Below are 25,066 nucleotides of genomic sequence, written 5' to 3' on the forward strand. Positions count from 1 at the left end.
GCATTGCAAGAATATTGACGCCTTGATGCTGTCCAAAATAACGGTTAGCAAAATCTGGTAAATTGATAATCACACTTTCTTTAACCTCATTGTCAACTTGTTTTGACATCACATTGTTGTTTTTAGCTGTATAGATTATGTATTTTGGACATTTTCAGTGTATTTTGAACGCTTTCAGACAATGCGATTAATAATAATAATAATAGTTTTATTTTTTTAATAAAAAATACAAACAATCTTTCAACTTATGAATGAAAACCCATCCAGATGCAGGCCAGTCAGTAGAACCCATGCTGATGACCTAGTCTGATGTCCTTCCTGATAGGATGAGGTGGAGGAGCTGAAGAAGAGAGTGGCCGTTCTGGAGTGTCAACTACGTAAGAACGAGGGGGCCAAAAAGGGCTTTGAGGTGTCCATGGGAAAACTGCTCAACTTCGTGGAGGTACTGTATATGTGTGTACTGTGATTACTGAATGTCAACACTAACTCTCTCTCGAAGACCATTACTTCATATCTAGTTTACAATGTGTGAAGGGAAACAGGTTTGAGAAGGAGAAACAGATTTGAATTCACATCCTCAGAAAGAAAATACAGAAATATAAAGACAAACTGAAATTAGCATTTACATCTCTGAATAATGACAAGTTTATAAATAGCAGACCTGGGTTCAAATACGTGCTTTGTATTTGTATTTTAAAATACTTATTTTCTGGTGTATTTGAGTATTTTCAAATATTGTAGCTGAATCAACTACTTCTATTTGAAGTATTTTTTTCAAATCAATTCCTATAAATACTACTTTAAAATATTTTCAAATACTTATTTCCAAAAACATAGCAAATACCCCTTGAACCAAACTGACCTGGCTTTAAATGCATGGGAGTATTTTAATATTTGTATTTGAAAATACACTTGTCTGTGTATTTGAGTATTTTCAAATACATGCCAATACTTTCCAACTGTATTTCAGTCTGATAAATAGGGTTGTAGTGTTCAGAAAAGTGGTCTCATCAAATGTGTCCCACATGGCGCCCTATTCCCTACAAATAAGAATTTGTTCTTAACTGACTTGCCTAGTTAAATAAAGGTAAAATAAAAAATATAGTGCACCCCTTTTGACCAGAGCCCTATGTATATGTCCTGGTCAAAAGTAGTGTACCATAGGAAATGGAGTGCCATTTGAGACGCATATATCAACTCAAATAATACGTACGTTTACATTCCTTCCCATGTAGAATGTCCAAGACTTCCTCATTGAAAACCAAGGTCCCGTGAAGAGCTGTAGGTAAGAATGTGTATTGTGCACGTTTCTAATGAATAGAGAGTGAATCATGTCTGCTTCTTTCTTCAATAGTGGGCTATCTTTCAGATAATCTCCTTCATTCACAGTGTATACACCCTTACGAAAAAACCACATGATTTCACATGTGGAAAATCACATGATTTCACATGACATTTCCACATGTTTTGTTGATGTGAAATCATTTGAAACCATGTGTTTTTTGGAACACTTCACATGTGATGATGTTTCACTTGTGAAACAATGTTTTTTTGCATTCGGCGGGGGAGAGTGTACTATTGATGGTTAATTCACCTTTGATGGAGCTGTGTCATAGTGCGGCAGATCACCTGGGGGTGGATTGGCCATCTTCTCCCCGCAGCGGCGTTCCGGCAGGTTTGGGGGAAGGTATTTACCTCCTGTCCTTGCAGCGGTGAAGCATCACTTACCCGTTTAAAGATTTTGCCGATGAGCTAAAGGCGACCTGGGATTCCCCTCATTCAGCCAGACTGATACTATCAGGTTATGGTGAGTTCATAAATGTAGAGGGTATGGAGGAGGCGGGGCTCGTTTGCACACTGCCAATGGATGGAAAGCTAGCGAGTTACTTAGCTCCAGAGGCTAACAAGGGGGCTAATCCTAGCACTATGCTTCCAAATAAACAGTGCCGGTTCTCGGCGGATCAGCTGGACAAAGGGTACCAGGGTGAGTGTGTGACGGGCCGGTCGTTGAATGTGGTCACAATGCTGCAGATGTATCATATCGTTTTGCTACAGGAGCTGAATAAGACCATGGAGGCGGGGAAGCCGGCTCCATAGCTTCTCGATGAAAGCCATGCTACGGCTGATTTTGTGCTGTGTCTGTCCCGCTGTTCTATCCTGGCTGTGTGGAAAAGTATGGAGGCTCAGGGCCATGTCTAGTTGATGTAATCTTGGATTCCTGAGAGGGACAGGCGGATGTATTTGGATGAACCAATTTCACCAACAAGGTTGTTTGGCTTGGTTATGGAGTCCTTACAGGCTTTTTCGAGGACAAACAAAAGTCCTTCGCTGGGGCGACGCAGCAGTTTCCGAGGCATAAAGGAAAGGGTCCGGGCCAGAAGCGTTTTTTTTACCGTATTGGTGCTTCTGGGCAGCGGCAGACGTTTTGGCACAGACACCGTGCTGGGTCGAAGAAGAGCAGGGTGAAAACGGATTATTTCGCGGTGAGGGGCAAGAGGCAGATCTGGTGAACCTAGCTGGAGGCCAGGTCACGAGATCCTCCCTAAGCATTTACTGTGGCAATAGTGCTCCCAAGTGGCTCGGTCAATGGGGGAAGTTACCGGTTGCCGAGGTCCCCGAACCCGGTGTGGTATCACAACGGCGGTACCACGAAAGCACATTGTTTCCACCCAATGTTCCTCAGTGTTTAGGGGTATCGAGAGGAGGCCTCAAGGAGGCATGAGGACTGCAGATGTGGCCAGGGCAATAAATTGCCATGTCTGTACTGTGAGACGCCTAAGACAGTGCTACAGGGAGACAGGACGGACAGCTGATCATCCTCGCAGTGGCAGACCACGTGTAACAACACCTGCACAGGATCGGTACATCCGAACATCACACCTGCAGGACAGGTACAGGATGGCAACAACAACTGCCCGAGTTACACCAGGAATGCACAATCCCTCCATCAGTGCTCAGACTGTCCGCAATAGGCTGAGAGAGGCTGAACTGAGGGCTTGTAGGCCTGTTGTAAGGCAGGTCCTGACCAGACATCACCGGCAACAACATCGCCTATGGGCACAAACCCACCGTCGCTGGACCAGACAGGACTGGCAAAAAGTGCTCTTCACTGACGAGTCGCTGTTTTGTCTCACCAGGGGTGATGGTCGGATTCGCGTTTATTGTCAAAGGAATGAGCGTTACACCGAGGCCTGTACTCTGAAGCGGGATCGATTTGGAGGTGGACGGTCCGTCATGGTCTGGGGCGGTGTGTCACAGCATCATCGGACTGAGCTTGTTGTCATTGCAGGCAATCTCAAAGCTGTGCGCTACAGGGAAGATCTTCTCCTTCCTCATGTGGTACCCTTCCTGCAGGCTCACCCTGACATGGCCCTCCAGCATGACAATGCCACCAGCCTTACTGCTCGTTCTGCGTGCGGATTTCCTGCAAGACAGGAATGTCAGTGTTCTGTCATGGCCAGCGAAGAGCCCGGATCTCAATCCCATTGAGCACGTCTGGGACCTGTTGGATTGGAGGGTGAGGGCTAGGGCCATTCTCCCAAATGTCGGGAACTTGCAGGTGCCGTGGTGGAAGAGTGGGGTAACATCTCACAGCAAGAACTAGCAAATCTGGTGCAGTCCATGAGGAGGAGAGGCACTGCAGCACTTAATGCAGCTGGTGGCCACACCAGATACTGACTTTTACTTTTGATTTTGACCCCCCCCCCCCCCTTTGTTCAGGACACATTATTTCATATCTGTTAGTCACATGTCTGTGGAACTTGTTCAGTTCATGTCTGTTGTTGAATCTTATGTTCATACAAATATTTACACGTTAAGTTTGCTGAAAATAAACGCAGTTGACAGTGAGAGGATGTTTATTTTTTTCCTGAGTTCATGAAGACAAGTTTTCGAACTACCAGAAGTTTCTTTGAGAAGATATGTAAAACAATCTGTGCATTTGAACAGCAGCATAATTACACCTATTTCACTTTTGCATCTCAATAACCGAATGACCACTGCTGCACATGCTGCCTCTGTTTTGAACAGATTAGGTCAGGTCCCAAACTGGGGTACACGCAATGCCGTCGGGGTTACGCCAAATAAAAATGTGATTCAAATTTTTTAAATATTTATGTATAAAAAAAGACATCCTCCTCACTCATGTGGTACCCTTCCTGCAGGCTCACCCTGACATGACATGGCCCTATATATGGAAAATGTATTTTCCAACGGGGCTATACATTTGGGTGAGGTTCTTTTCCTCGCCTGAGTAACATAATTTCACTGCCAAAAATAAAATGAAACCAACTTGGGTTCAGCGAAATAACAACACAATGTCAAATACAGGTAGCCTAGTCAAATAATTAACATCCCATCACATTAACCGTTCCTCTTTCGCTGGAATTCCACTAACGGTCTGTATGTAGCCAAACGTAGCTGCTGCTCATGTTGGTATCTGTACTGATGGTGCAAAAGCCATGACAGGGAGACATTGTGGAGTGGTAACGCGCGTGCAAGCAGTTGCTCACGACACCACTTGGGTACACTGCAGCATCCACTGAGAGGCTCTTGCTGCCAAGGGAATGCATGACAGCTTGAAATACGTTTTGGACACTGCAGTGAAAATAGTTAACTTTGTTAAAGCAAGGCCCCTGAACTCTCATGTATTTTCTGCACTCTGCACTGATATGGGCAGTTTTCTTTACTGACCATAATTTTCTACTTGTCTGACTGCTTGCATGATGATGAGTTTCTCACACGACTGGCTTATCTGGGTGATGTTTTTTCTCGCCTGAATGATCTGAATCTAGGATTACAGGAACTCTCCGCGACTATATTCAATGTGCGGGACAAAATTGAGGCTATGATTAAGAAGTTGGAGCTCTTCTCTGTCCGCATTAACAAGACAACACACAGGTCTTTCCATCATTGTATGATTTTTTGGTGCGCAAATGAACTCAAGGTTACGGAAAATGTGATATAGTGAAGCACATGAGTGAGTTGGGTGCGCAATACGCAGGTACTTTCCCGAAACGGATGACGCAAACACGCAAACTGGATTCGTTATCCCTTCATGCCCTGCCTCCAGTCCGCTTACCAATATCTGAACAAGAGAGCCTCATCGAAATTGCAACAAGCGGTTCTGTGAAAATTGAATTTAATCAGAAGCTACTGACAGATTGGGCTGCGCTCAGAGGATCCTGCTTTGGCAAATTGCGCTGTTAAGACACTGATGCCATTTGCAGCCACATACCTATGTGAGAGTGGATTCTCAGCCCTCACTAGCATGAAAACTAAATACAGGCCAAGACTGTGTGTGGAAAATGATTTAAGACAGACTCTCTCCAATACAACCCAACATTGCAGAGTTATGTGCATCCTTTCAAGCACACCCTTCTCATTAATCCTTGGTGAGGTATTCACAATTTTTGATGAACAAATTAGGTTTTATATGTAAGATGGTTAAAAAAAGACCAAAATTATTGATTATTATTATTTGTGCCCTGGTCCTATAAGAGCTCTTTGTCACTTCCCACGAGCCAGGTTGTGACAAAAACTCACACTCATTCTTATGTTTAATAAATGTATCGTATAATGTGTGTGGCAGGCTTACAATGATGGCAAAAAATAACATTTGAGAGTGCGCTGACCCTGGTGCTAGAGGGGGTACGCATGTGGAGGTTGAATGTTTGAAGGGGTAGGGGACAATAAAAAGTTTTGGAACCACTGGATTAGATGATACTATTTAAAACCTGCAGCCAAGATCATGAACGAACGAGTGAACCTGGGAGAACGCAACAAACATACCGATGCTGCGGATATTGACATGGGTGTTAACTAGCTAGCAATAGCTAGCTGCTTATCAAAGGTACCGTAGATAAGTGGTTTATTTGACCCAAGAAAATCGACCAAACTATTTCTCAATATTACTGTAGCTGGCTAATTAATTTGATCGTGCTTTGTAAAACACCTGATTTTATGCTGTTGTAGTCGACACATGTCGCCATGTCACTTACAGTAGAACCTGATAAACAACATTTTAGTCATTTAGCAGACACTTATCCAGAGTGCATACATGTTCATACTTTTTGGTACTGGTCCCCCGTGGGAATCCAACCCACAACCCTGGTGTTGTAAGTGCCATGCTCTACCAACTGAGCCACACAGGACCCTAACAGTGGGAAACAATAAAAATAAATCCCTACCAGATCCACGATGAAAAGGTTCTAGCTACTGTATCGCTCTGTCCTTCGACGCAACATGCTGAGGAGTATTTCTCTATAATAAAGAGACTGATTGGGAGGAGGAGACTAGAGCAAACCCAGAAGTTCTGACTGAACGGACACACATTTGATCGCCTCAGGACGGCCCATTTACTTTGTGCTGTTATAATTCATGCTATGAATTCCTGTGATTTCATTTGGACTATTCACCCTCATAGCAAACAGCTGGCAACACAATCCAAGCAATGTTCGCACGGCCTGTTCACCCACGGAGACGGAGCTGCCACTGCTGACAGTCACTTAGGGGCAGAGTAGTAAGTAACTGAACAGCTTGTTTTGAACAATATATTTTTGAAACAGAAAAATCTACACATTTACCACACTTTTATGAGCATTTAAAACATAAACCATTAATTATATATTTTTTGTTGACCAATCACAAGTGAGGTGCCGCCCTTAACGCTCTAATGGGCATTTTTTATATACTTAAATGCTAATAAAACACTATTAAAGTTGACATTAAATGTGTTAAAATGTTTTCCAATTTAGATTATTTTAAATATACTAAAGTATATATATTATGGACATAATTCTATATACTTAAATATATTCAAGTATGATATAAGTATATTTAAATATATTTACTTTCCACTTGGGTATCGAGCTGCAGTTTTTAGCAAACAACGTGGGGTGATGATTAGTTCTGGCCCTCTGAAGACCTAGACAACGTCCTGTTTTGTAAGTCTGACTACCTAACATGCATTAGTCTGTGTCAGTTTGAAACACTTTTTTACAAAGACCCCCTGTGCTACCACCTACCCAGTGTTCTATTGTCAATCTGTAGGTCACTGGAAAACCTCAATATAGCTGTCCAGTCAGTCTCACATGGATTTGTGACAACAATGCTGTCTCATATGCATTTGCATGATATTATAGTTGTTTTTTTATGTCCCTCCATTTTGTATGACATGTTACAAATGGTCCTGTGGTTGTACAGTATCAGACATATTAGCAGTCGTAGAGTATCATACATATTTTTGTGCTGTCATTTGTAGTGAACATTTGCTTAGCAATTGTGGCTAACTTTAGGTAGGTTAAGGATTAGGGGTTAGGATAAGGGTTACCTAAGTAGTTGCAAAACGCTTTTGGTTGGGGTTAGCTAAAGTTGTTAATTAGCTAAGATGCTAAAGGTGTCCCCGACGCGATTCGAAGACGTTCCCTGACCAACCTCCCAACTTTCGTTTTTATGTTAAAGATCCAGTGCAGTCAAAAATGTGATTTTCCTGTTTTATATATATATATATATATATATATTTCCACACTGAGGTTGTAATTATACTGTGAAATTGTGAAAATGATGATAATAGTTGTTTGAAAAGACCGCCTGAAATTTCTGCCTGTTTTGGTGGGATGGAGTAAATTAGTTAATAGACCAATAAGAAAGAAGATTTCCAAACCTCTCTGCCAGCAACAGCCAGTTTACCCCTCCCTACTCAGACTATTTTAGTCATTTCACAGACTCTCTTATCTTACAGGAGCAATTAGAGTTAAATGCCTTGCCCAATAGATTTTTCACCTAGTCAGCTCGGCGATTCAGAAATGGCTGCATTGGACTTTTAAGCAACCTTCAGTCTTAGGTAACCAGACCATTTGTTAGATAAACAACACTTTTGACAATACGTTTTCTTCCTAGAACTGCAGGTGTTCCTGGTCGTTTGTAGGGCAGTAGTTGTAACAGATGAAATGTAGGTTGACATGTTGTTGTTTACACCTCGGTAATGGTAGACAAAGATAATTATATCCATTGCTCATTGTCATAATATAATTACTTCATCAGTCACTGTCAGACAATAATTACTTTCTCTAATATTGATATCCCCCATTAACTGTGGCAATAACCATTTTTACAGCATCATAATTTCCATCAATTTAGGTGGCAAGGTCGGCAATATTGCGGTATTTTCTAGCAACCCTATTGAATTGAATTCAGACTATGGTATTTTGGGGGAGGGGGGGGGGGTTTATTTGGATCCCCATTAGCTGTTGCAAAAGCAGCAGCTTCTCTTCCACACAAAACATGAAACATGACATAATACAGAACATTAATAGACAAGAACAGCTCAAGAACAGAACTACATCAATTTAAAAAGGCACACGTAGCCTACACATCAATACATACACACAAAATATCTAGGTCAAATAAGGAGAGTAGATGCACCCACAATACAACTCTGCTAGTTTTGTTTGGTCTCCACAGCGCTCACAGTTGTAACCAACTGCTTAACTTGAGACAAGGCTATACTCTCAGTTATGAAGTATTAGCTATGACATGTGTCATGACCTGCCATCATGCCACCATATTCCCGACCAACTGTAGTACAGCCTATGTCATCTACTCTTTACAATAACATCCCTAAGAAAGAGTACAGTATTTTCCTGCATCACTTCTGACTTCATCCTATCTAGCCTATCCATATCCTTAATATCTCATTATTTTATGTCAGACATAAATAGACAATTCCAGGTGAAAGCCAATATCCATAGAGTTTTCTCTTGCTAGATTAATGAATACAGCCATGGTAAAAACAGTGTAAAAGTGCTGTAAGCTTGAAAGGTTAACTCTATACCTGTCTGTTTCTCTGCAGCTCTGGTGACATGAAGCCCGGCGCTTCCTCTCAACCCCTGGGAGCCCGCGTGGGGAAGAAGTCCCAGTGGACGACGGCTACGCTAGCTGCAGAGGCTAAAGAACTCACACGGACTATTAGAGCCATCCTCGAGGTGGGCTGTAAGTGATCTATCATCTTGACTCGTCGTGTTACGAGTCGACTTGCTACATGCCTGCATATCGTCTCTATCCCTGGCCTAGCATGCAAATCCAATCAGCTCAACAATCACCACCGTAGTTTTGAAACCAACCTAAACGAACTGGATAACAGACACCAAACCAACCAAATCACCTCCATAGTTACTATGCCAACCAAAACCAACTGCATAACCGACATCAAACCACATAGTTGCTAAGCTAAGTAAAACCAACCGGATAACCAAAACCAATCAGCTCATCATACACCAAGCCAACCTCCATAGTTACCAAGCCAACCAAAACCAACTGGAAAACCGACACCAAACCACCTCTGTAGTTACTATACACATAAAAGTTGTTTTTTAGTGGAGCAGCCTGTAAGGAAATGAAGGACATCCTTGCACTGGAGTATCAGACAGCAGAATTAAAGACAATACAGCAGCTAAGCAACCTTGAGATGTTCCAGCCTCTGTGTCCAGTGGAGTTGAATGAACCAGGGACTGACAGTGTTAAGCAGTCTCGAGATGTTCAGCCTCTGTGTCCAGTGGAGTTGAATGAACCAGGGACTGACAGTGTTAAGCAATCTCAAGATGTTCAGCCTCTGTGCCCAATGGAGTTGAATGAACCAGGGACTGACTGAGTGTTAAGCAATCTCAAGATGTTCAGCCTCTGTGTCCAGTGGAGTTGAATGAACCAGGGACTGACTGAGTGTTAAGCAATCTCAAGATGTTCAGCCTCTGTGCCCAATGGAGTTGAATGGACCAGGGACTGAGTGTAAAGCAACCTTGAGATGTTCAGTTTCTGTCCAGTGGAGTTGAAAGAACCAGGGACTGAGTGTTAAGCAACCTCGATGTTCCAGCCTCTGTGTCCAGTGAAGTTGTGTTCCATCCATATTTACTCAAGTTTTCTCTGTAGTCATCGTCTAGTGGACGGACAGACTGATCTTTCATGCAACATGAAATGCAATGCAATGTTCTACTTCCTATAGATATGTACAGAATTGTACAAGTGTATCTAGAAATGTACAATAAGACCTACGTCAATACAGAACATCATCATACATACACCTGTGATCAAGTCAGTAGCTAACCATCAGTGTTGGGGAGCAAATAAAAGTTTATTGGTCACGTACACAGTTTAGCAGGTGTAATAGCTGTGCAGCGAAATGCTTATGTTGCTAGCTCCTAGCAATGTAGTCAAATGTCAAGCAATTACAATGTAAAGAAAAAAACATTGTAAAGAAAAATACAAAAAAGAATGGCAGGACGAATCCAATTAACAACCCAAATAGCAATGTAGCAGTATCAAAATGGAATCTATACATACAGTCTATACATGTACACCGGGGGAATTTACACCAGATCAACTAAGAATGTACAGCAGTAGACACAATATTTAGTGAACTATGTCAAGAATCAAGTATATAAATAAATATGTGGTGTGTATAATCAGTGTAACTAAAATACAATGTGCAGTTGTAGAAATATTAGAATAAGCTATGTTGAGGATACATTATTTAAATACACAGTGTGAAACGGGAAGTGACCAGTGGTTGGTTCAATGTCTCTATAACATGATACAGCAGCGTTGGCTGTGCGTGTGTGTGTTGATGTTACTGAGGTCCTTGATGATCTTCTTAGACTTCCTTTGACACCGGATGTGGTAAATGTCCTCGAGGTCAGGCAGCGTGGCCCCTGTGATGCGTTGGGCTGTCTGCACCGCCCTCTGGAGAGCTATGCGGTTGAGGGCGGAGCCGTTGCCATACCAGGCAGTGATGCAGCCCGACAGAATGCTCTCAATGGTGCAGTTTGTGAGGGTCTTAGGTGCTCAGTGATGTGCACCACGAGGAACTTGAAGCTATTGACCTTATCCATTGCAGTTTTGACCCTATCCATTGCGGCCCTGTCAATGAGGATGGTGGCATCCTACCTCTTCTGTCTACTGTAGTCCAAGATAAGCTTCTTTGTTTTGTTGACATTGAGGGAGAGGTTATTTTCCTGGCACCACTCCACCAGGGCTCTAACCTCCTCCCTGTAGGATGTCTCGTTGTTGTTGGTAATCAGGCCTACCACTGTTGTGTCGTCAGCAAACTTGATGATTGAGTTGGAGTTGTGTGTGAACAGGGAGTACAGGAGGGGGCTGAGCACACACCCATGGGGGGCCCCCGTGTTGAGGATCAGTGTGGCGGAGGTGTAGTTGCCTACCCTCACCACCTGGGGTCGGCCCGTCAGGAATTCTAGGAACCAGTTGCACAGGGAGGAGTTCAGACCCAAGGGCCTGAGCTTAGCGCACTATGGTGTTAAATGCTGAGCTGTAGTCGATGAATAGTATTCTCACATAGATGTTCCTCTTGGGTGTCAGGTATGGTGGAGGTAATGGCCCTTGACTAGCCTTTCAAAGCACTGACATAATGACAGAAGTGATTGCTATGGGGCGATAGTCATTTAGTGCAGTGGTTTATTTATTATAATAAAATAAAAAAATTAAACATCAGCTTTAATATTGAAGATAGATTGTGGCTTCTGTCAATGTAATTGTCTGCAATCCCCCATATCTATATATTTTATGTTATTATTTTCCCCTAACTCTAGCACCCCTCCCATAATTGGAGTAAACTAATGGAAAATAATACTTACACATACTACATACATTTCACTGACAGTATATTTTACATTAGTTATCTTTTTTGGTTTTTAGTCCCAGCCTTGAGCTACTCTCAACCCCTCCCATCTATCTCTGAAGACCATCCAGTTTAGATTTCTAGCTGCCATATATTTTTCTACTGTGCTGAACCTAAAATTATTATCATTTTTTTACCCCTTTTTTGTGATATCCAATTGGTAGTTACAGTCTTGTCCCATCGCTTCAAAAGACTCGGGAAAGGCAAAGGTCGAGAGCCATGCGTCCTACGAAACACGGCCCTGCCAAGCCGCACTGCTTCTTGACAAAATGCCCGCTTAACCCAGAAGCCACCCGCACCAATGTGTTGGAGGGAACAGCGTACAACTGGTGACCGAAGTCAGCGTGCATGCACCCGGCCCGCCACAGGAGTCTAGTGTGCGATGGGACTAGGACATCACGGCCGGCCAAACCCTCCCCTAACCCAGACGACGCTAGGCCAATTGTGCGCCACCTCATTGATCTCCCGGTCGCAGCCGGCTGCGACACAGCCTGGGATCGAACCCGGGTCTGTAGTGATGCCTTAGACCGCTGCGCCACTCGGGAGGTGCTGAACCTTTCTATTTTCAAAGTTTCTACAGATTGTAAATGAAAGATAAACACCTTTGCTGAGTATTATTATATTATTGACCGAATGACTATGACTTCAAATCACCCAGCAGTGCTATTTGCAGAGTTAGCTCCTAGTAAATGTTTAAGTTTTTCAGCCATTCCTGGACCTGCAACCAAAAACAAGATACATATGGGTAGTACCAAAACAAGTGATCTAATGATTGTCTCTTCACAGCAAAATCTGTAGATCTGGGATGGTTGTATACATACAGTTGAAGTCGGAAGTTTACATACACTTAGGTTGGAGTCATTAAAACTCGTTTTTCAACCACTCCACAAATTTCTTGTTAACAAACTATAGTTTTGGCAAGTCGGTTAGGAAATCTACTTTTTGCATGACAAGTAATTTTTCCAACAATTGTTTACAGACAGATTATTTCACTTATAATTCACTGTATCACAATTCCAGTAGGTCAAAAGTTTACATACACTAAGTTGACTGTGCCTTTAAACAGCTTGTAAAATTTCAGAAAATGATGTCATGGCTTTAGAAGCTTCTGATAGGTTAATTGACATCATTTGAGTCAATTGGAGGTGTACCTGTGGATGTATTTGAAGGCCTACCTTCAAACTTAGTGCCTCTTTGCTTGACATCATGGGAAAATCAAAAGAAATCAGACAAGACTTCAGAAAAAAATTGGTGACCTCCACAAGTCTGGTTCATTCTTGGGAGCAATTTCCAGATGCCTGAAGGTACCACGTGCATCTGTACAAACAATAGTATGCAAGTATAAACACCATGGGACCACGCAGCTGTCATACCGCTCAGGAAGGAGACACGTTCTGTCTCCTAGAGATGAACGTACTTTGGTGCAAAAAGTGCAAATCAATCCCAGAACAACAGCAAAAGACCTTGTGAAGATGCTGGAGGAAACAGGTACAAAAGTATTTATATCCACAGTTAAACAAGTTCTATATTGACATAACCTGAAAGGCCGCTGAGCAAGGAAGAAGCCACTGCTCCAAAACCGCCATTAAAAAGCCATACTACGGTTTGCAACTGCACATTGTGACAAAGATCATACTTTTTGGAGAAATGTCCTCTGGTCTGATGATTCAAAAATAGAACTGTTTGGCCATAATGACCAAATCAAATCAAATTTTATTTGTCACATACACATGGTTAGCAGATGTTAATGCGAGTGTAGCGAAATGCTTGTGCTTCTAGTTCCGACAATGCAGTAATAACCAACAATAATCTAACCTAACAATTCCACACTACTACCTTATACACACAAGTGTAAAGGGATAAAGAATATGTACATTAAGATATATGAATGAGTGATGGTACAGAACGGCATAGGCAAGATGCAGTAGATGGTATAGAGTACAGTATATACGTATGAGATGAGTACTGTAGGGTATGTAAAACATTATATTAAGTGGCATTGTTTAAAGTGGCTAGTGATACATTTTTACATAATTCCATCAATTCCCATTATTAAAGTGGCTGGAGTTGAGTCAGTATGTTGGCAGCGGCCGCTAAATGTTAGTAGTGGCTGTTTAACAGTCTGAGATAGAAGCTGTTTTTCAGTCTCTCGGTCCCTGCTTTGATGCACCTGTACTGACCTCGCCTTCTGGATGATAGCGGGGTGAACAGGCAGTGGCTGGGTGGTTGTTGTCCTTGATGATCTTTATGGCCTTCCTGTGACATAGTCGTAGTCGTTTAGCTCAGTTACCTTAGCTTTCTTGGGAACAGGAACAATGGTGGCCCTCTTGAAGCATGTGGGAACAGCAGACTGGGATAAGGATTGATTGAATATGTCCGTAAACACACCAGCCAGCTGGTCTGCGCATGCTCTGAGGACGCGGCTGGGAATGCCGTCTGGGCCTGCAGCCTTGCGAGGGTTAACACGTTTAAATGTTTTACTCACCTCGGCTGCAGTGAAGGAGAGCCCGCAGGTTTTGGTAGCGGGCCGTGTCAGTGGCACTGTATTGTCCTCAAAGCGAGCAAAAAAGTTATTTAGCCTGTCTGGGAGCAAGACATCCTGGTCCGCGACGGGGCTGGTTTTCTTTTTGTAATCCGTGATTGACTGTAGACCCTGCCACATACCTCTTGTGTCTGAGCTGTTGAATTGCGACTCTATTTTGTCTCTGTACTGGGACTTAGCTTGTTTGATTGCCTTGCGGAGAGAATAGCTCTCACTGTTTGTATTCGGTCATGTTTCCGGTCACCTTGCCCTGGTTAAGCAGTGGTTCGCGCTTTCAGTTTCACGCGAATGCTGCCGTCAATCCACGGTTTCTGGTTTGGGAATGTTTTAATCGTTGCTGTGGGTATGACATCGTCAATGCACTTCCTAATGAATCGCTCACCGAATCAGCATATTCGTCAATGTTGTTGTTGGACGCAATGCGGAACATATTCCAATCCGCGTGATCGAAGCAGTCTTGAAGCGTGGAATCAGATTGGTCGGACCAGCATTGAACAGACCTGAGCGCGGGAGCTTGTTGTTTTAGTTTCTGTTTGTAGGCTGGAATCAACAAAATGGAGTCGTGGTCAGCTTTTCCGAAAGGAGGGCGGGGGAGGGCCTTATATGCGTCGCGGAAGTTAGTATAACAATGATCCAAGGTTTTACCAGCCCTGGTAGCACAATCGATATGCTGATAGAATTTAGGGAGTTTTGTTTTTAGATTAGCCTTGTTAAAATCCCCAGCTACGATGAATGCAGCCTCAGGGTGTGTGGTTTCCAGTGTTCAAAGAGTCAGATAAAGTTCGTTCAGGGCCATCGATGTGTCTGCTTGGGGGGGAATATATATGGCTGTGATTATAATCGAAGAGAATTCCCTTGGTAGATAATGCGGTCGACATTTGATTGTGAGGAGTTCTAGATCAAGTGAACAGATGACTTGAGTTCCTGTATGTTGTTATGATCACACCAGTCTCGTTAATCATAAGGCATACACCCCCGCCCCTCTTCTTACCAGAAAGATGTATGTTTCTGTCGGCGCGATGCGTGAAGAAACCAGCTGCGCTGCACCGACTCCGTTAGCGTCTCTTGAGTTAGCCATGTTTCGCTGAAGCAGAGAACGTTACAATCCCTGATGTCTCTCTGGAATGTTACCCGTGCTCGGATTTCATCAACCTTATTGTCAAGAGACTGGACATTGGGAGTATATCGCAGGGAGTGGAGCGCGATGTGCCCGTCTCCGAAGCCTGACCAGGAGACCGCTACGTTTGCCCCTTCCGGCGTCGCATAGGGTCGCCGGCTGGGATCGATCCATTGTATTGGGTGGAAGGCAAAACACTGGATCCGTTTCGAGAAAGTCATATTCCTGGTAGGAACGATGGTGAGTTGACGTTAATGTTATATTCAGTAGTTCCTCCCGACTGTATGTAATGAAACCTAAGATTACTGGGGTACCAATGTAAGGAATAACACATAAAAAAACAAAATACTGCATATTTTCCAAGGAACGCGAAGCGAGCGGCCATCTTGGTCGGCGCCGGAAGTAAACATCGTTATGTTTGGAGAAAAAGGGGAGGCTTGCAAGCCGAAGAACACCATCCCAACTGTGACGCACGGGGGTGGCAGCATCATGTTGTGGGGGTGCTTTGCTGCAGGAGGGACTGCAGCACTTCACAAATGGATGGCATCATGAGGGGGAATTATGTGGATAACATCTCAAGACATCAGTCAGGAAGTTAAAGCTTGGTCGCAAATGGGTCTTCCAAATGGACAATGATCCCAAGCATACTTCCAAAGTTGTGGGAAAATGGCTTATGGACAACAAAGTCAAGGTATTGGAGTGGCCATCACAAGCCCTGACCTCAAGCCTTATGAAAATTTGTGGGCAGAACTGAAAAAGCGTGTGCAAGCAAGGAGGTCTACAAACCTGACTCCGTTACACCAGCTCTGTCAGGAGGAATGGGCTGAAATTCACCCAACTTATTGTGGGAATCTTTTGACCCAAGTTAAACAATTTAAAAGGCAATGCTACAAACAATACTATGAGTTGTATGTAACTTCTGACCCACTGGGAATGTGATGAAAAGATAATAAAGCTGAAATAAATCATTCTCTCTACTATTATCCTGACATTTCACATTCTTAAAATAAAGTGGTGATCCTAACTGACCTAAAACAGGGAATTTTTACTAGGTTAAATGTCAGGAATTGTGAAAAACTGAGTTTAAATGTATTTGGCTAAGGTGTATGTAAACTTCCGACTTCAACTGTATTTAAATCAATCGCTCTCTATCCGAGTCTGTTGTCCCCACATTTTTCAAGATGGTCACCATTGTTCCTGTTCCCAAGAAAGCTAAGCTAACTGAACTAAATGACTATTGCCACGTAGCACTCACTTCTGTCATCATGAAGTGCTTTGAGAGACTAGTCAAGGATCATATCACCTCCACCTCCACCTTACCTGTCACCCTAGGCCCACTTCAATTTGCTTACCTCCCCATTAGGTCCACACACGATGCAATCGCCATCACACTGCACTATCCCATCTGGACAAAGAGTATGAATACCTATGTAAGAATGCTGTTCCTTGACTACAGCTCAGCATTAAACACCATAGTACCCTCCAAACTCATCATTAAACTTGTGATCCTGGGTCTCGACCCCGCCCTTGCAACTGGGTCCTGCACTACCTGACTGGCCGCCCCAGGTGGTGAAGGTAGGAACAACACCTCCATTCGCTGATCCTCAGCACAGAGGCCCCACATGGGTGCTTGCTCAGCCCTTTCCTGTACTCCCTGTTCACCCATGACTTCGTGGCCACGCACGCTTCCAACTCAATCATCAAGTTTGCAGATGGCACAACAGTAGTAGGCTGATCACCAACAAATGACGAGACACCCTACAGGGAGGAGGTGAGGGCCCTGGACATGGGTGGCAGGAAATAACCTCTCACTCAATGTCAACAAAACAGGAAATAGCAAATGGAACACGCCCCTAACCACAATCGACGGGAAGCTCAGTGGAGAAGTGGAAACCTTCAAGTTCCTCGGCGTGTACATCAAAGACATCAACCACCCAAGCTACGGCCTGTTCACTCCGCTATCATCCAGAAGGCGAGGTCATTACAGGTGCATCAAAACTGGGGCCAAGAGACTGAAAAACAGCTTCTATCCCAAGGCCATCAGACTGTTAAATAGCCATCACTAGCCGGCTTCCATCCGGTTATTCAACCCTGCACCTTAGAGGCTGCTGCCCTATATACATAGATATGGAATCACTGGCCACTTTTATAATGTAACACTAGTTACTTTAATAATGTTTAAATAATGTTTACCTACTGCTTTACTCATCTCATATGTATATACTGTATTCTATTCTACTGTATTTTAGTCAAAGCCACTCCGACATTGCTCAATCTAATATTTATACATATCTTAATTAATTATTTTACTTTTAGATTTGTGTGTATTGTTGTGAAATGTTTTTAAATACTACTGCACTGTTGGAGCTAGGAATGCAAGCATTTCACTACACCCGCAATAACTATGCTAAATATGTGTATGTGACCAATAAAATTTGATTTGATTTGTATTGGGATATCAAAACACAGGGAAGGAAGAACTAAGCCAACAAGATGATTGAGATGAAAACGGATTAGTATTGACATCATCACTAACGAGAACCATATAGGAGTCAACTGTTTCATTCAGTTCTATTCCAGCGCCATGTGTTGTCAGGTTATGAGCAGGGAGAAGCAGTGCCATGCAGTAATATAAAGAGAGTTTGGCCAGGTTTTAGAATGGACGCCATGTTAGCACCTTTATTCTTAAAATGTTGGTGATGTAACAAAAATTCCCAATGAATTTCTTTTGTGAGCCAATACTAACTAGCGTTAGCTCAATGACTGGAAGTCTATGGGTATCTGCTAGCAAGCTTTTCTATCGAAACAGATACCCATAGACTTCCAGTGTCAATACAGGCATCCTGTTTGCAACAAGGCACTTGACCCTCTTGAACTTTCCCAGTCAGAGGTGAAGCAGCCAATCAGCTAGGTGATCTAACTCTCACCCATAAGATAGAGGACTCTAGTACCCCAAAGCTTGTTTAAGCATGGGCAGCACCATTGAGGACATTCACCATTTTGAAGTAGTCAACTGAGTGGGACATCCTATGGGTTAAGGAAGGATCACATACTTCCATCCAGGTCATCAGGAGGGATCAGCCAATGAATTATACTCATGTGCAGACATTCCATAATTCAGGTGGCAGTAAATTGCCACCTTGGCTTTTTACCTGTTCAAACAACACACTGCACCTTTCAGGTTGTTTACCAACTCATAGAAGTAGTAGAATAAGAAAATGAAAAATAGAGATGGGGTCATGCTCTCACAGACGGCATAAAGAACATACAATGTTGTTCCTTTAACAATCTCTATGCTCTCACCTGAGGCTAATGAGTCATGGTGAATCTGGGGTGTGTAACTCAGACTGTCATCTGAACAAAACACAGCATGCTAGCCAAGCTGGTGTTTCATCACTTTAGCTTTGGACGTGTCTCTCTAATGAGTCCCAAATGGCACCTAATCCTATATAGTGCACGACATAGTGAATAGGGTGCCCATTTGGACACAGTCTTTCTCTCTTTCAGTTTTCATTTCTGGTAATCACAGGTGAATTCAGATTAAACAAAACAAATACAAATGTACTGTCCTTGATTAAATGAGTCAGTGAACTAGAAAATGTATGGTAGGAATGAGGCTGCCAGACTGTTTCGTTACACTTCTACCATTTTTCATTCCTTGTATCATCTGTCTGCCTTCTGAGGGCGTTAATGATATTAAGTGATTATGTGAAAGGAAATAAAGTCCTGTGAAAGTTTGTGAAAGGAAGTCCTTTCTGGTGTTTGATCATTTTTAAGAGGACATTGGCATAATCGGAAAATCTATTGTGTTCATTTTGTGTTATGTAAGCGTGTGTGTTGTATGAGGTAGGTAAGTAGGTCAATAACTAGGTCAATCTAATATTGGGCGACCCAAAGTGTTAGTTAGGGTTAAAAAAAATGATAGATTTTAAGAACCACATTGTGGACCACTCAAATGGAGTTTTATGACACTAGAAGCAGTCATAGACTGCATTAGACCTGTTGAGGAGAACTTTCCTGCAATGCAGGAAACATATCACTTGTAGTGTATTTGATGTTTTAAAAGGCTTCTGAAGTTTGTCATTTCCACTTTGAAATTTCAGACTTGATTTTCCATTTCGAAAAAGGTATCAACCTCTACAAAAATTTGCATTAATTATAATCCACACAATAATTCACATTTCCTTGTGTTGCATAATTATTTTCCTTCTGTAGCAAACTGGCTCAAATTAAGATCCTACATCTTTATACACATGTATGCATAATCAAAAATCTAAGTACAGTAGATAAAAGATCATTTAGGCACTTCCAGTGCATTCGGAAAGTATTCAGACCCTTGATTTTTTCCACCTTTTGTTACATTACGGCCTTATAAATCAAATAAAATGTGATTTGTCACATGCGCCGAATACAACAGGTGTAGACCTTACAGTGAATGCTTACTTACAAGCCCTTAATAACTTCTTATGCTGCAGTCCCGTTAACGGGATCGATATGACAACAGCCAGTCGAAGTGCAGGGCCAAATTCAAAAAACAGAAATCTCATAATTAAAATTCCTCAGACATTCATGTGTCTTATATTTTAAAGGTAATCTTGTTGTTAATCCAACAAGTGTCCGATTTCAAATAGGCTTTTCAGCGAAAGCACTACAAACGCTCTTATGTTAGGTCACCACAAAACCACAATAACCACAGCCATTTTTTCCAGCTAAAGATAGCTTTCACAAAAACCAGAATAGAGATGAAATTAATCACTAACCTTCGATTATTTTCATCATATGACACTCATAGGACTTCATGTTACACAATACATGCATGTTTTGTTTGATTAAGTTCATATTTATATAAAATAATCTGAGTGTACATTGAGGCGTTAAATTCACTAGTTGCAAAAACATCAAGTGACTTTGCATAGCCACATCGTTTCAACAGAAATACTCAACATAAATATAAATGATAATACAAGTAATACACATAGAATTATAGATATACTTCTCCTTAATGCAACCGCTGTGTCAGATTTCAAAAAAACTTTACGGAAATATAAACCATGCAATAATCTGAGACGGAGCTCAGATGATTAGCCAAATTAGCCACCATGTTGGACTCAACAGAAACCAGAAAATACATGATAAATGTTTCCTTACCTTTGATGAATTCGTCAGAATGCAGTCCTAGGAATCCCAGGTCCACAATAAATGCTTGATTTGTTCGTTCATGTCCGTTATTTATGTCAAATTAGCTATTTTCGAATTGTTTTCCTAATACCCTAACCAAAGTCTCAAAGCGCGACCACTATAACGTCCAAACGTTCCGTTACAGTCAGTAGAAACATGTCAAACGATGTACTGAATCAATTTTTAGAATGTTGTTAACATACATCTTGAATAACGTTCCAACCGGAGAATTAAATCGACTTCAATTGAGAGAAGGAACGGAGCTCACTCTCACGTGAACGCGCCAGTTCAATGCGTGGGCACCTCATGGCAGTGATTACTCATTCCTGTCTCCTTCGAATCCCCTTAAAATTAGAGTCATTAGACTAAGTTCTATTGACTGTTGACATCTAGTGGAAGCCGTAGGAAGTGAAAACCCATCCATATCTCTCTTTATATTCAATGAGAGCTTGGTTGAAAATATGGCACCCCCAGAAAAAATCCAAACAGGAAGTGGAACTTCTCAGGTTTTTGCCTGCCATATGAGTTCTGTTAATCTCACAGACTTAATTCAAACAGTTTTAGAAACATTAGTGTTTTCTATCCAATACTAATAATAATATGCATATATTAGCAACTGAGACTGAGGAGCTGTCCGTTTACAATGGGCACCTTTCATCCAAGCTACTCAATACTGCCCCTTCAGCCATAAGAAGTTTAACCAACGATGCAGTTTTAAGAAAATACCTTAAAAAAAAAAGTTTAAAAAATGTAAGAGATAAGAAAAACAAATAATTAAAGAGCAGCAGTAAATAACAATAGCGGGGCTATATACAGGGGGTACCAGTACAGACTCAATGTGTCAATGTGCGGGGGCACCGGTGTCAAGGTAATTGAGATAATTATGTACATGCAGGTAGGGTTGTTAAAGTGGCTATGCATAGATAATAACAGAGAGTAGTAGCAGCGTGTGGGGGTGCAAATAGTCTGGGTAGCCTTTTGATTAGCTGTTCAGGAGTCTTACAGCTTGGGGGTAGAAGCTGTTTAGAAGCCTCTTGCACCTAGACTTGGCGCTCCGGTACCGCTTGTCATCCGGTAACAGATAGAACAGTCTATGACTAGGGTGGCTGGAGTCTTTGACGATTTTTAAGGCCTTCCTCTAACACTGCCTGGTATAGAGGTCCTGGATGGCAGGAAGATTGGCCCCGGTGATGTACTGGGTCGTATGCACTACCCTCTGTAGTGCCTTGCGGTCGGAGGCCAAGCAGTTGCCATACCAGGCAGTGATGCAACCCGTCAGGATGCTTTCGATGGTTCAGCTGTAAAATCTTTTGAGGATCTCCTGAGGGGGAATATGTTTTGTCGTGCTCTCTTCATGACTGTCTTGGTGTGCTTGGACCATGTTAGTTTGTTGTTGATGTGGACGCCAAGGAACTTGAAGCTCTCAACCTGCTCCACTACAGCCCCGTCGATGAGAATGGGGGAGTGCTCGGTCCTCTTTTTCCTGTAGTCCACAATCAACTCCTTTGTTTTGAGCACGTTCAGGGAGAGGTTGTTGTCCTTGCACCACACGGTCAGGTCTCTGACCTCCTCCCTATAGGCTGTCTCATCGTTGTCGGTGATCAGGCCTACCACTGTTGTGTCGTCTGCAAACTTAATGATGGTGTTGGAGTCGTGCCTGGCCGTGCAGTCATGAGTGAACAGGAAGTACAGGAGGGGACTGAGCACGCACATCTGAGGGGCCCCCGTGTTGCGGATCAGAGTGGCGGATGTGTTGTTACCTACCCTTACCACCCGGGGGCGGCCCGTCAGGAAGTCTAGGATCCAGTTGCAGAGGGAGGTGTTTAGTCCCAGGGTCCTTAGCTTAGTGATGAGCTTTGAGGGCATATTAAAAAATGTATTTAAAATAAATCCTCATCAATCTACAGACAATATCCCATAATGACAAAGCGAAAATAGGTTTTTAGAAATATTTGCAAATGTATTATCTTATTTACATAATGATTTCATTGGAGTCCACCTGAGGAAAATTAAATTGATTGGAATTGATTTGGAAAGGCTCACACCTGTCTATATAAGGTCCCACAGTTGACAGTGCATGTCAGAGCAAAAACCAAGCCATGTGTTTGAAGAATTGTCTGTAGAGCTCCGAGTCAGGATTGTGTCAAGGCACAGATTTGTGGAAGGGTACCAAAAAGGGCCTTAGTCAGGCCTTTATGGTAGTGGCCAGACGGAAGCTACTCCTCAGTAAAAGGCACATGACAGCCCGCTTGGAGTTGCCAAAAGGCACCTAAAGGACTCTCAGACCATGAGAAACAAGATTCTCTGGTCTCATGAAACCAAGATTGAACTCTTTGGCCTGAATGTCAAGCGTCACATCTAGAGGAAACCTGGCATCAACTCTAAGGTGAAGCATGATGGTGGCAGCAGCATCATGTTGTGGGGATGTTTTTCAGCGGCAGGGACTGGGAGACTAGTCAGGATTGAGGGAAATATGAACGGCGCAAAGTACATAGAGATCCTTGATGAAAACCTGCTCCAGAGCGCTCAGGACCTCAGACTGGGGCGAAGGTTCACCTTCCAACAGGACAATGACCCTTAGCACACAGCCAAGACAACAAAGCAGTGGCTGCGGGACAAGTCTCTGAATGCCCTTGAGTGGCCCAGGCAGAGCCCCAACTTGAACCCGATCGAACATCTCTGGAGAGACCTGAAATTAGCTGTGCAGAGACGGTCCCCATCCAACCTGACAGAGCTTCAGTGGATCTGCAGAGAAGAATGGGAAAAACTCCCCAAATACAGGTGTGCCATGCTTGTAGCATCATACCCAAAAAGACTCAAGTCTGTAATCCCTGCCAAAGGTGCTTCAACAAAGTCCTGAGTAAAGGGTCTGAATACTTATGTAAATGTGATATTTCAGTTTTTTAACACATTTCTAAAAACCTGTGTTTGCTTTGTCATTATGGTGTATTGTGTGTAGATTGAGGGAAACAAACAATTTAATCCATTTTAGAATAAGGCTGTAATGTAACAAAATGTGGAAAAAGTCAATGGGTCTGAATACTTTCTGAATGCACTGTATACTGAAACATCTCCATTGAAGGATAAGGTGGCAGGCTTTCACATAATTTTTACCTGATGTTGCCCAATTTATTATTTCCATCTAGAACGTGAAATGTTTTACTTTGGCTGAACAGTTGATGAAAATGATCATCCCTGTTGTGGTTGTGTAACCCATGGTAAAGCAAGACATGAGCTTCTGTTTCAATGGATCTATCGTTACAAAAACAACAGACGTTTATCTAAGGGAGTGTGTGTGTGTGTGTGTGTGTGTGTGTTTGCACCTTTGGACAATCTCCTCCTTTCCCCAGATCCAAATCTTAGTAATTTTCCCTGGGGTCAGTGTTGCTGGTTACAGTATGTACTGCTGAGAGAAAACCATCTTACCTTAGGTTTCAACCAGATGGTCTTTCTGAGACACATACACACACACACACACACACACACACTCTTTGGGTCGCCTGATATTGGATTGACCTACTTACCTAGCCCTTCTCAACACATGCACACACACACACACTCAACCTAATCACACAGTGTTGTTTGCGCAAAGGTTGTAATTGAATGGAGTTGACCTGAGCCCCTTACTAAGAAGCAGGTTTGAGGAGTTAGCGAGCTAACTTTGGTGAACTGAGTTCAACTCGGGATAGCCGGTCATACGAAAGTGGTTCACCTTTTAGACAGGTAAATTTCTATGGCAACGAATCCTTCAGAACTTACCTGATCTGGGGCAATCTAACTGATGGCTACCTCCACTTGCCCTGATTGATAGTACTGAGCCGCGAGTTGAGGACTAATGGAATCAGATTGCCCTCCCTCTCGCAAACATTTTATTAATCAAATGTATTTGTTTTTTGGATAAAAATAGGTATTTTAATATTACTATCACATTACCTATTTAGTAATGACAGGATGCATTTGAAAGTTCACGCACAGTAAAACTTTTGTTTGACTTTATCAAATTATTTTATCGATAGGGTTGAGGGGTAAAAGTGCTTGTGCATTAATAAACACACCAAAGCAAGAAAATAAAGACTGCACTTCTTAAAGTCTATTTCACACAATAACCTACTGTATTTGCAAGATAACTTTTATTTTATTTAGATTTTGGCACAATTAAAATGTGGTACAGACTTGCCCATGAATTGATTTATTCAGCATTTTCTCAATGAAGAGTTTGGTGTTCGAATAGCCACATGCACTCGCTGTTACAAGCCTGCTGGAGTTAGCGGCAGGTGGACGAGCAATATCCACCGTCGTAATATGGATGAAGCCTTTCAAAACTATCAAAATTAACAAAAATCCTCCCGATTAAAAAGTTAATTAGCATTATTCTGATCATGACTGATTATATACATCCTGTCAATCTCAAATCACATGAAACAACCCTTTCTGATCACTCCACAGGCTAAAGCATTTATCAAGATATTGACCAATTTAATTTCACATTGGAATTTTTGAAGATTACAATATATTTCATACAATACCTTTTGGTATTAAA

General features: G+C 42.4%; 1 protein-coding gene across 1 annotated transcript in view; it reads left to right on the forward strand.

Annotated features, from left to right (window-relative positions):
• Window positions 1–11,487, forward strand: part of stxbp4 (syntaxin binding protein 4) — a 58,250-nt gene extending 46,763 nt beyond the window's left edge. The window contains exons 18-20 of the mRNA XM_070448726.1: window positions 326–442; window positions 1,236–1,285; window positions 8,852–11,487. Of these exons, the coding sequence (XP_070304827.1) occupies window positions 326–442; window positions 1,236–1,285; window positions 8,852–8,999 (315 nt within the window). The 3' untranslated portion in view covers window positions 9,000–11,487. The remainder of the gene's footprint in view (window positions 1–325; window positions 443–1,235; window positions 1,286–8,851) is intronic.
• The last annotated feature ends 13,579 nt before the right edge of the window (window positions 11,488–25,066 follow it).

The sequence above is a fragment of the Salvelinus sp. IW2-2015 genome, linkage group LG18 (genome assembly GCF_002910315.2).
Source record: "Salvelinus sp. IW2-2015 linkage group LG18, ASM291031v2, whole genome shotgun sequence".
Taxonomy (NCBI): Eukaryota; Metazoa; Chordata; class Actinopteri; order Salmoniformes; family Salmonidae; genus Salvelinus; species Salvelinus sp. IW2-2015.